We start from the raw sequence: 13,263 nt of genomic DNA, 5'->3' as shown, positions 1-13,263 counted from the left end.
TCAGGAAGGATCTGAAAACCTTCCTGTTTCAACAGGCATTCCCCGAATAAAATCCTGTGGGCCTCCCTCCTCTTTCGTGGCCAAGAGGTTGGGCTATGGGGCTTTTCTGTCTGTTATTTTTACTGAATGTTTGATGTATTGGTATTTTAATCTTTTGTATTGTATGTATTGTTTTAATCTCTGTTGTAAGCCGCCCTGATTGCAGGAAGGGCGGGATATAAATAAAATTTTTATTATTATTATTATTTATAGATACAATGGTGTAATAAAATAGTGTCTTTTATATAAAATGGCAAACAGCAAGGTTTGTTTTCTGGAATTTATAAAAAATATTTTTGAGCTGTGGTTGGTTGAATCTGTGGACGCAGAATCCATGGATATGGAAGTCACTGCCACTTAAGAATCACACCATTTCCACCCCATTAACTAGGTATTCACTGCTGGCTGGGATTAGATCTAAAATAGTTGATCCCATTGTTGCCTCTTTTGCCTTCTGGACAATGAAATTGTCTGCAAGGCAAGTGAGGAATTTGTTGGACCTTAAATTTTTGGCAGAGTCTGACTTCCAGTAACTATCAGATAGTTGAAATCCTCCATTACTACTACATTTCTTCTTCCTGAATGTATGGCCATCTGTTCCAAAAAGGCATCATCCAAGTCCTCAATCTGGCTTGGGGGGGGGGGGGAGGCCTGTAGTAGGCCCTCACAATGACATCACTATTGTTTCTCTCCCTTAATTTCCCCTATATGCTTTCAACCTGGCCTCCAGGATTTAGGTGATCCTGGTGTAAATATAATGCCTATCCTCCTTTCCTGTTTGATCCATTTCTCTGAAGTAGATTATACAAGACAATACAAGAGGTTGCAGTCAGAACTGAATCGGAGAAACAGAATGGTTCCCAATCAGTAAAGGAGTCAGGCAAAGATGCATTCTCTCATCCTATTTGTTCAACATCTTTGCAATCTAATTATAATCATTTCAATGATGGCTGTTATATCATATTTGCTTTGTGTTAGGAGTTCAAGTTTATTTTGTTTATCTTCCATATTTTGTGAATTAGTGTAGAGACAGCTAATATTGTTGTTGTTAGCTGCCTTCAAGTTGACCTTGACTTATGGCAACACTGGACAAGACATCTAAAAGCCCCCCTATCATGTACCTATCTATTCAGGTCTTGAAGGCTCAGGCCTGTGGTCTCTCTAACTGAGTCTAGCCATCTGGCTTGTGGTCTTCTTCTCTTTCTCTGCCTTTCACATTTCCTAGCATCATTGGCTTTCCTAATGAGTCTTTCATTCTCATGGTGTGTCCAAAATATATCACCCTCAATTTAGTCATCCTGGTTTCCAGGGAGAGTTCAGACTTTATATGCTCTAGGACCCATTTGTTGGTCTTTTTGGCTGTCCACAGTACTCTCAGCACTCTTCTCCAGCATCACTTCTCAAATGAGTTGATTTTCTTTTTATCTGCTTTCTTTACTGTCCAGCTCTCACATCTGTACATGGCGATGGGGAAATACAGTGGCTTGGATGATCCTAACTTTAGTATTCAGTGTTATGTCTATGCACTTTAGATCTTGTCTTGTTCTTTCATAGCTGCCTTTCCCAATCCTACAGCCAGAGCAGATGGGTGTGAAAGAGCAGCCCAAGTCCACTCTGACCACAAGCGGGTTGGGGCCGTGCTGACTGCACAGCCTGCTGCAAGAGTGGGCTGTTTGAACACCACACCTCCAAAGCAGCTGGAAGCTGCTTCTTTTTTCCCTTTTGTTCAGGGCCCTAGTCTCTTCTGATTACTTGACTGCAGTCTCCATTCTGATCAGTGTTTGATCCAAGGTATGGGGATTCTTTGACTATTTCAATTTTCTCTTTATATCTAGGATGAATTCCTGTAGTTCTTCCATGGTCATTATATATATATATATATATATATATATATATATATATATATATACTGTATATATATATATTCAGCATTAAGCCTATCTTAGCACTTTCTTCTTTGACTTTAGTAATTGTTCCAGGACTTTGTTATTTTCTGCTAGTAGTATGGTGTCGGTTACATATCTCAGGTTGTTAATGTTTCTTCCTCCAATCTTCACATCTTCTGCCTCTGAGTCTAAGCCTGCTTTGCATATGATATTTTTTACAAAGATGTTGAACAAATAGGATGAGAGAATGCTTCCTTGCCTTACTCCTTTACTGATTGGGTACCATTCTGTTTCTCCCATTGAGTTCTGACTGCAGCCTCTTTTTCTGAGTATAGGTTACACATCAAGACAATCAGGTGAAGTGGCACATCCATTCCTCTTAGAGCAAGCCATAGCTTTTCGTGATCTGCGCAATCAAATGTTTTGCTGTTGTCAATAAAGTGCATGCTGATTTTCTTCTGGAATTCCCTTGTTCATTTCATTATCCATTGTACTAGATGGTATTAGATTAGCTTTAAGATGTCTATGCATTTTATTAGACATCTAATACTGTACCATGGCTCATTTCCACTGTCTGATTATTAAAGTTTTTTTTCCTCCCACTGTTGAGATCCTGTACTATTCTGCCAGTTCTGTCTATAACATCGGAACTATCATTTCCAGCACTTGATGAACGTCTGCCCTCAAGCATTAAGCCTTTTTATAAATAAGTGTCCTGCTTTCCAGGTAGAGAAATATAGTTGGCCCCTGTATCCATGGATTTTTATGCACAGATTCAACCATTAACAGTTTGAAAATATATATAAAAAAATATAAAATTCAATAAGTAAACCTTGATTTTGCCTTTTTCTATAAGAGATACCATTTAACCATGCCATTGTATTTAATGGTACTTGAGCATTTTGTTATCCACCGGGGGTGGGTATCCTGGAACCAAATCCCAGCGGATATCAAAGGTCTATTCTATACCTCTTACCATCTTCTGTGATAAATGAGAAAACACACAAATATTGATTCAGTTGATATGGTTTTCTTCTTCCCAAGATGGAACTGAAGCCGGCTGTTATAGAGCTGTATCTTTGCTTTACAGGCTGTTACTCTAAACTGTGCACACAGTTTCTGCTCCTATTGCATCAATGAATGGATGAAACGTAGGCTGGAATGCCCAATATGTAGAGGCATTATAACATCCAAGACACGGTCATTAGTTCTGGACAACTGTATTGACAGAATGGTGGAAAATGTGGATGATGAGACGAAGCAACATCGCCTGTCCCTCATCCAAGAACGAAAAGGTGAGAGGTGGGTCTTCCATTCTTAGGGATTTTCACTTTCATTGTCACCTGCTTAAGACAGTGACTGAAAAGAAATGTTTAGATCAGGGGTGGGTGAAATGGCTCTTGCAGAGTACCAAAAACAAAGAAAATAATTTATCTTCTGTATATTAATTTATGTATCCACTCATCAGATCATATGTTCAAGTGAGAGAAAATATGTTCAGTTTGTGAAAAAGAAGAGGAAGGGCTTTGCTTATGAGCCTTCAATGTTCTGCCTTGTTGGTGGCAAGCAAAGAGGCAGCCTCAAACTTATACTGCACAGCATGTCTCTGAGTATCATTGGAGTTTGTGTTGAGGAAGATATTTCATGTGGTGAAAGTGACAGTGAGAGTCAAACAGCTGGTTTTCTAGGGACAAAACAAATCAGCTCCAGCTGAGTCTAAAAAGTTTTAGAGCCGTGATGGCGAACCTATGGCACGCGACGCCATTTCGACAGGCACAGGACAAGGGAGAAGGCAGAACGAGCACGCGTGTGCCCGTTCTGCCTCCTCCCTGACATTTTCGGGCCTCTCTCTGAGACAGCAGGAAGCCAGAAAATGGCGCCCAGGAGAAGAAGACAGAGGCACGCGCATCTGGCTCCTCCTCCCAGCCCCCTTCCCCTCAGACTCCCTTTCTTCCACATGAAAGGACTCCTTGGAGCCCATTCGTGCGGATGAAAAGACCGAAGAGAAGGGGACTGGGATGTGTGCCCAGCTCCCTTCCCCTCGGCCTCCCTTTCCTCCGCGTGAAAGGGCTCCTTGAAGCCCGTTCGCGCGGAAGAAAGGTACGAAGAGAAAGGGACTGGGACGTGTGCCCAGCTCCCTTCTCAGCTTCCCTCTCCTCCATGTGAAAGGGCTCCTTGGAGCCCGTTTGCACCGAGGAAAGGTCAGAGGAAGAAAGGATTGGGACGCCTGCCCAATCCTTTCCTCCTCGGCTTCCCTTTCCTCCACGTGAAAGGGCTCCATGGAGCCCGTTCATGTGGAGGAAAGGTCCGAGGAAGAAAGGTGGGCAGCCTCATCCTCCTGCCCACGGAGCTTTGCCAGACCTGAGGTGTCCATCGGAGGACACCTCAGGTCTGGCAAAGCCCCCAGGAGAGGAGCAGGGCCTGCGGACCCTTTGCTCCTCCCCCCCGACGGGCCCTTACTGGTCCCCAGCTGACTCTGCACCTCTCACCCCTCCCCCAATTTCCCTCAACTACTAGCTGTCTCTCTGAGACAGCTAGAGTCCGGGAAAGGGCGTGGGGGAAAGCCCTGCCCCCTGGAGGGTGGACACCCCACCTCTGGCACTTGGCCCCACCCCTGGAGGGCGGAAGCTCCACCCCTGGCACGGCGAACTAAAAAGGTTTGCCATCACTGTTTTAGAGTTTAAGTTTAAAGAGCCCTGGTGGTGCTGTGGTTAAATGCGTTTACTGCAGCCACTCACTCACAAATTATAAGGTTGCGGGGGTCAAGCTCGACTCAGGCTTGCATCCTTCCAAGGTTGCTAAAATGAGTACCCAGCTTGTTGGGGGGCAATTAGCTTGCCCTTTGTAAACCACTTAGAAAGTACTTAAGTGCACTGATATGCAGTATCGAAATGTACTTGCTGATTGGACAGAGTAGTCACTAAAAAAAAGAAAAGCTTGATAGACAAAAGTTTGAAAAAGAAGAGGGTTTGAGCACAAGAGCATTCAAAATAAAGTTCTGTAAAGAAAAATGTAGCTGATAAAGCATAATGAAGGAGAAAGTCTTCAAAGTCTGTTTGTCTGAAAGTGTGCAGAGATGGTTGTAGCAGCTGCCATTTTGAAACAGCTGTGGCTTGTTATGGATGCTGTTTTGTGAGGGAAGGGACCATTGTATTTATTGAATCTGCATGCTCTGTGTTAAAGGTACACTTAGAAAATGTGGCATGATTTGTCTCGCAGCTGGGTCTTCCTGCATATTAGGCTGGATTGGTAGTGAGTGTGGATTTAACAAAACTATAGCATACTCTCCAAGACCATCTGAGTTACTGTGTGAACCTTCGTATAAAAAATACCCCCAGATTTAAAGGGAAAATCCTGGCACCAAGAATTCTGTATTTCATCCCTCCCAGTTATGGGGTGGTTGTGAAATAAACCCAGAAGTTGATCCTTAGGATTAATTTTTATGTTCATCAACTGAATCAGTGGAACTTATTTATTTATTTATTTATTTATTTATTTATTTATTTATTTATTAAAAGTGTGTATTTATCATATTAAAAACCTATGGCTACAAACATCAGTGAAAATATCAAGATGGAAGCAAGTTCTTGCACCAAAACCCTTTTCTATTTGCCCCTTACCTGCCTACAAATCTTTCTATTCCTCTAATATATTCAAGGTTTATATTTTGGTCGAAACCTTTTTCGTAATGGAGACCAAAAACAATTGATAAATTAACTTTAGATTTAGAGACATTAAAAGCTAGTTGGTTTCATCTCCATCAGATAATTGCATTTACACAAAAAATAAAGGAAATAGGACCACCATCTAGATGACTTACTTTATTTTTTAAAGTTTACCATTGTGTTTTCTGTCGTAAAAATGTAAGAGGAAATGTTAAAACAGATTTCAGTAATTAAATATATACTCTGTTCACTGGTTAGATCAATTGTTGGACTTTGCTTTGAAAGACTCAAAGTGAAATCCTCTGCTCAGTTATGTGAAGTCTTTGTGTCTTACCCTGAAATAATTATGGACTGGCAGTTCATATGCCACTGGATTATTTGAGGATGTATAACTTAACTTTATAAGCTAATTCTTCTGTTAAGATGTTATGGGTTGTTTTGGTTTTTTTTAAATTAGCCAAAATTATGCAAATATTTTTTTCAGAATTCCCCCCCCCCCACTCTGTTTGTGTTTATTTTAATTTCAGGGAAACAGGCTGTTCCGGAGACCCCAGCACCAGAATGTGAAAGCAGTAGTCTCATGTCTTCCTCAGACAGCGAGAGCAGTACTGATACCTCAGCATTAGACAGTGAGACCAGTAGTATTACATCCACACACTCCATCATGTCAATAAGCAGCTATGAAAGTGATGATTCAGAGGAGGACTCTGATAACCATCATATCATCTGAAGCATCTGTGCTGCACCTTTGTAACTGTGGAGAATTTGCTCAAACTGTTTTCAGGGAGAAAGGATCAGACACTTCGAACAAAAGTGTCAGACTCTTCAAACAAAAGAGATGGAATTTTACATTGTGTCATGGCCCTTTTCTTAAGTGGATGTATTCTATCCTCATCTCCAGCACATGGCTGAAAGTTATATGACTCCAATTCACTTTTCTCACTAGAGTCATGATGACCAAACTTCCGTTTCTGTGCTTGCTATTATTAATTTGGGTAATAATACACTACTTAGTTGAATAACCTCTTCCCCTTTTAATAGGTTTAGTATTGCCAGCTTCACACTAAGGATTTTCAGTCTAGAATTGCACAGCTGTTACCAATTTTTGAAAATGTTTGGAGATAATTTTCAAGGTTTAATTTACCTACCTTAAGATCCATAAGAGCATCTTAATCAGTTTTTCTTTAAGTGCTATTGCTGAAATGGAACAAAGGTAGTCAAAACTAGCAGTGTTTTATGGAATAGGTGGAAAGAAGGGGACTTTTGCTTGTGGAACAGCTGAAATTGGAGAATCAGACTCCAACAAATAGAAAGTGGCCGTGACACAAGTGTCAGTGTTAACAGAATGTTGCCTGGTCTAAATTTTCCAGAAACCAGGTTCAGTTTCAGGAGCTTTATTTTCAAACTAGCAAGTAGCTGACTAAGCCTTTTTGTTTGGCTTAGTGTGAGTAGAGGTAGTTACTAATATTTTTATTTATTTAAAAGGTACAAGTTATATAAAGGGAAGAAAAACCCATTTATTTGTCTGTTGTTGCATTTCATGAGCTACTGTCCATTTCTCATGTTTCTAAGGAAAGAAATATGTAGATATTCCCAGTTCTGTCTCTCTCCCTCCCTCTTTCTCTGTTGTTGGATCTAACTGCCACTTTTTTTACTTTAATGCTAGAAATTTCAAACTCTAATTACTGGGTAAAATAGTGTCAGTAAACATTATCACAAGCATACTTATGTGAACACCCAACCCAGAAGGTATTGATAGTACAGTTGTCTGAAACTGATAAACCAGATATGAGGGCACATAGTGTCTTTGATCCAGGTTTGGATTGTAGTATAATATCCTGTGTTAAGTTTTATTATAAATTACATAATAGTGCTTTTTTTTAAAAAATTCTGAAAAAGTGGAAAGTGTTTTTCCTACCAAAAATGCCTGCTTATAAAGTCTGCCTTCTGACTTGGGTCTCCTGGAAGAGGACTTTAGGAGGAGTTAAATGCTTTTCTTGTTGAACTTCTGTAGATACAGTGGTGCATGTACAGTAGTTCTACTTGATTGCAACTATTTGGCAACTATGAAAAATGTCTGTTTTATTTTGCTTTCCCATTATTGTTCCTTACATGGTGATACAACTTTGGCATAGAACAGTTATATGAATACTGTTATGTGACAACTGGAGATGTTTGTTTTGCTTTGTGTACATTATGCACATGTAGTGAAATAGATACTCCTTGTCACAAGTAGCAGTGCACATTTTGGTTTTCTGTTCTGGTGAACATGGTAATGAGTGAAGCAGCCCCTTTGAACCAAAGAATGGCCAAAAAGCTGCTCTGGGAATCAACATGGAAACCCTTTAGTGATTTGTAGGTAAAACAATTTGTTTGTCCTATTAAACTTTCTTATGAATTGGCACATGCAGTGATCTTAATGTGACCTCTCTTTAAGTGTTTTTCTAGTGCAACAGTTCTTTAAAATTATGGACTTGCTGTGAGAAAATATGGAAGTCTGTATTTCCCATTTCTGTGTGGGTTGCTTATAGTGCTAGCATTTGTTTTGCAGTGTGTCAGGGTGTTAAACATTCAGATACCAAACTGGCATTTTTTTTGTAGAAGAGATAAATGCCCCTCTCCAGAGCACATAGATTAGAGTGCAGGTAGGAAAAGTGTGGTCTATGGGCCTTTTGTGTCTGCTAAACAGTATTAATGGAGGAGTGACTTTTTTTGACCCCAAATTACCATTAGTCACCTGAATTTTGGGGGCATTTGGTCCTCCCCAAACCCAGTTACCGCCTGTAGAAGCCTCTCTTCAGCCTGCCTTCAAAACAGAAAGTGACCAGAGCATGTCAGTTCCTGCTTTGAAAAAAGCCCCCCCCTCCCAAAAGGAGAACAAGTGAAGGGGGTAAAAAATATGATAAAATGGCCAGTAACCCCCTGAGCTTTGGAAGGATACCACTGGATATTTGGGGACAAAAATATTAATGTGAGTGATAATGGAGGAATACAACCCTTTATGTTCCCATGAGCATCCAGTGCAGTCTCCCAGCCCCTGGTAGTTGTTCATTCCTGGATTACAGAGACTTCATTTGTCAGATGCTTACTCATGTTGTACATCTCTATTTTGTTATATACACCGTCATCTTATAATTTCTGAAGAAGTACTTGTTTATTTTAGCATAACAAAATTTAAAAAATAATTTTAAAAAGTCTTATGGCACCTTTTAAGGCTAACAGGTTGATTCTATCACAAGCTTTTGTGGATTATGGTCCCTCAAATGCATGGAGAGCAGTAAGCCACACACAAGTGTAAGGTTGTGGAGGGCATTAAAGTGAAATGGAAAACAGACAATAACAGTTACACTATCAACACAGCTCATGGTACAGTTGTCATTTTCTATATCCATTTTTTCATTGTTTCTAGCTCCACAAATGTAATTGTTTATATGTGTGTGCATGTATGTGCCTTCAGATTGCCTATATACTTGCAGTTTAAATGTCATATTCTATACTTCTGAGGGAGTGACCTGCAATCCATGAAAGCTCGTGCTAAAGTATATCTGTTAATATGAACGGTTCCAAAATACACCCCTTCTAATGATTTTCAGCTTTTGTTAAAGGATATTGATCCCACTACTCTCTATCACTGAAGAGAAGTCATTCCATCTAGAATTCCTCAAGTGGAACTATAAGCATGTTAGCAGCAAAGTTTTGATTCTTTCCAGGGCCTAGAAAAAGAACCAAGAGAAAGGAGGGGCATACTGAAACAAGTACTTATAGCTCAGGACTATAGTTTGCTCTGACATTCTAAGGGCTCCCACTATTGACTCTCCCCATTGATCTTACAGAGTTGCCTCTAGTTGAGCTAACAGCTGTGTCTTCTCCACCATCCCCCTTCTCAGTGGATCCATCCCTGGGCAACCTCTTAAGATATGTGGGGAGAGCACACAGGGAGAGACACTCTTCTAATGTCATCAAGCCTATATCCATTCATTTACTTAAGTAATCCATCTTCAAGAGAAAGAGGATAAGAAACTTATATTGTGGTCAGAAAGCTGACCTTGAGCCAATGGCAAACTCCAGATTTTGCCATCTTCAAGAACTGGCCCATGTTGCAAGTTCAACTGTAGCATTCATGGGGCAATAATGTGATACAAAATGGGGATGCACTCTACCTTCATGTTTTTGGTGTCTTGTCTTTTTTTTGGGTGGGGGGAGTGATTGCCTCACATACTCACTTGAGCACTAGAAGTATCACTACAGTTTCATTGAGTTCGATTTAGCTATATTCCATATTTTGCTGGATTATAAAACTAGACTTTGTCTAGGACTTGCCAGATGAGTTTGTTTGGCTGCTAAGGCTCTTGAGGTTCTCCTTTAGGTCCTCACAGTTAGAATTGAAACAGGTGGGGACATGTTGACAGGGCTTTCCCAGTTGTAACGATTTGATTGCAATACATTTTCCAGGTAACCTTACCTGGCACTGTACCTTTTTTTTTCCAGGTTTGTGAGATTGTACATTCCAGATTCAGCTTTTTAAACATTTAAGTTTATTTTTAAAAAGAGTTTTATAGCGCACTCTCAGATTATGGTCTCTTTCCTCTGTTCAGAAGGAGAGTTGGAAGCACTCCTAACTAGTTCCTTTCATGAAGCAATATTTTTCATTGCTCTTTCTTGTCTAGCACTAGGTGAAGAGCCTTCTGTTTATTCACACCTTTTACATATTGTGCTTTTATGCATTGTGTTAACCAGTGTTTTCATTTCTGTTCTCTTTTATTGTACAATTCGATGTATTGGATTATGTTGTTAGTTGCTAGAAGTGTTGTTAGATCATTCCTAGATAATAAATAGGGGAAGAAAATTTAAAGGGAAAGATACTGATAAAACTATGAAATCCATATGATTTCTTCAGCTGCATGAGGAATCCTGCCCTACTGGAAGATGAGTATTATCTTAAATGATTCACAAAACCGTCTTAGAAACTGACATGATGGGAACCAAACTAATTGTCTTTAAAAACTTAAGAATCTTTTGTAAGATAATATTTTCGGTCTTATGGTATTGGATTGAAGCTGTTTATGGTCCTTCACAATTGTTTCTTCTAAGGGCTGGGATGCATTTTAAGGTGTGGACCTATTCAGGAAATGCAAAAAAAGAACAAAGATATGGCTGTTAGTTCATAGAAAAGGTGGCAAAGATTCAGTCCATTTCTCTTTCTACAGGAAGAACAATTTCTCACCCATTAATAGCCCCAATCATCTCCACTCTTACTTCCTCATAGATTTATTTTCTAATTTCTTGTTTTGTGTACATGAATGTTCCTCCCTGCAAATTCAGTTGTCTGTTCCTTTACTTTTTAACTTTATTCTGTAAAATATTTGTATACTGCCTTCTATAAAATGCCGAATGGTTTACAGTACACATAATAATAATAATAATAATAATAATAATAATAATAATAATAATAATAATAGGATTTATTTATATGCCACCCAATCACTGGGAATCTGGGCGACTTACAACAGAGGGGATAATAGACGGTTCCTTGCCCTCAGGCTTACAATCTAAAAGACACGACACAAAAGGAGAAGGGAATGGTGAGGGGGAAGGGGATCAGGTCCAGCAGTTCTTCTTTCCCTCTGAGGCCTGGACCAAGGCAGAGGGACTGGAGGGAGGGCGCTTCTTCTTCCAGGCTAGCCCTGATGGAGCTGGGCCTGCCTGGTCAACTTAAAAATCTTGTGCCAGATTCCTGTTTTACCACTATTGTGATGACCTGCCAGGACTGTTTTAATCTCCCCCTGCATTTTCTTTCATGTTGGTTCAGGCCATAGAATATTTTAGTGTAGGAAAATTCATTATATTAGTTGTGGGAGGAGCTATAGGATCCCCTGCATTTTTTCCAGGTTTGGTTTGCCCTTACCCAGCATGCTCTGCTTTAGCTAGAGGCTTTTTAGTTTGGAGCAGTCTTTGCTATGAGCAGACAGAGAACTGTCTTTTGGTGACAAACAGGCCCAGGCAGCCGGAAAGGGCATTTCTTACACCTTAGCCATTTTAGTTACCAACAGCAAGTGAATAAAGGAATTCAGGAGCTGAAAGACCCTGCACCAGCTCCATTGAGAGAGGAGAGCAAACCAACATCAGACCCAGAAAGATGACACCCTGAAGATTGCTGAAACTCAAACTGTAAAGTATCTTTTATCTAGAGCTGGGGAGGAGAAAACTTTATTTTTGTTCTTTAAATTAGACTTCCCCCTTTTTTGAACTTTACATTCAGCATCAGAGCCTTTTTGGGTAGAAGAGTTTGATCTCACCAGGGTACCGGCGTTGCACACCCAAACCTGCCACCACCTTTAGTTGGGTGTGTCTTCACAACTGTGGTTGGCTAAAAGATTTTACACAAACAATTATACTTTCTCAAAGGTTGTGCCCCTCCATGCGGTCAGTGTTCTCAATCACATACACCTTTTTAACTTTTGACTGAGAGGTAGAGAGTAAATCAATTATTGCATAATAGATGTGATAAAAAATGTGGCATCATTTCCAAGTAGTAAGAGCCAACATAACTATGCTGGTGGATATTTAAACTATACTAAAAGTGTCTAGGATTGATTGTAATAACCAACTTTCTCTGGCTTTACTTCGCAAACGAAGATTCAGGAAGGACTCATCCCATGCTTTCTACAAGTGCGTTGATAATTGAAAAGGCCAATCTGAGATAAACAAGTCCAGTTGCAGAAAGCACAGCAGAAAGTCTCCTTGGCTGATGTTTTCGGGTTGTGGTTCTTTCTGCATTGTCGTTTCTCTTCGAGACTCGTTCAGCGTGAGCTTTCAAAAAAAGGCTGCAGCATTGTGGATAGTGTGTCTCCATGCCTCCCGGTGCGAGGCCAGGGTGGGCCATTGTTGGTGATCAATTTGGCTGAGCCTGAGATGTTGTTTTTGGGACTCCCTAACCAACTATAGTATCAACAAAAAATACACAGTACTATTCAAAATAGTAACACTGTAGACTGGGAAATGTCTCATATAGCTGAAGGAAAAATCAAAATGCTTGAGAGAATAAAAACATTTCAACCAAGTTGCCTAAAATTTAATAAAGCTGGACTTTGATGGGCCAGTTTGACAAACGTTTTTCACAACTTTGAAGCCATGGACCAACCCCACCTCTTCTTTGATGTCCACAATGATGTCTGTATTAGCAGGGACAGCCTAAGGAGGATGTCAGTGAAAGATCTGAATACAGGGACAGGGGCAGAGGAGCAGGCTCTGGATTGGTTTTGACTTTTGAACCTCTTCATGGCTTGAAACTCCATGATGGTTCCAAGCCATGAAGGGATTCAAAAGTCAAAACCAAGCCAGACCTCTCAGAACTGGTGAGATACATTCCCAGCAAGGCACACATTCAGGGTTAAACTTCCTGCCTTCAAGAAAACTCACATGGGCAACACACTACAGTAGTATAACCATCAGGTTATCAGAAGCAGAGTATCCTCTGTGAAGTAAGATGAATGGATCTGTCCAAGATTTCCAGGGTGTGAATGTGTTTTTTCTATACACTAAGGCTAAATTCTCTCTCATATCCTGATTATATGCGATTTGGAAATAACACTGTTGATCTAATTTATAAGAGATAGATAGAAGATTGGCAACTGCTACTTAAGGAACCCCGACGGCACAATGGTTAATGCCTG

General features: G+C 40.2%; 1 protein-coding gene across 1 annotated transcript in view; it reads left to right on the top strand.

Annotated features, from left to right (window-relative positions):
- CMTR1 (cap methyltransferase 1) overlaps positions 1-13,263 on the top strand; it is an 88,662-nt gene that overhangs the window by 23,243 nt on the left and 52,156 nt on the right. The window contains 1 exon segment of the mRNA XM_042479030.1: positions 3,016-3,220. Coding sequence (XP_042334964.1) covers positions 3,016-3,220 — 205 coding nt within the window.

Source organism: Sceloporus undulatus, chromosome 1 (genome assembly GCF_019175285.1).
Source record: "Sceloporus undulatus isolate JIND9_A2432 ecotype Alabama chromosome 1, SceUnd_v1.1, whole genome shotgun sequence".
Classification (NCBI taxonomy): Eukaryota; Metazoa; Chordata; class Lepidosauria; order Squamata; family Phrynosomatidae; genus Sceloporus; species Sceloporus undulatus.
Note: the sequence above shows the minus strand (reverse complement) of the source record. Positions and strands in the feature narration are given on the sequence as shown.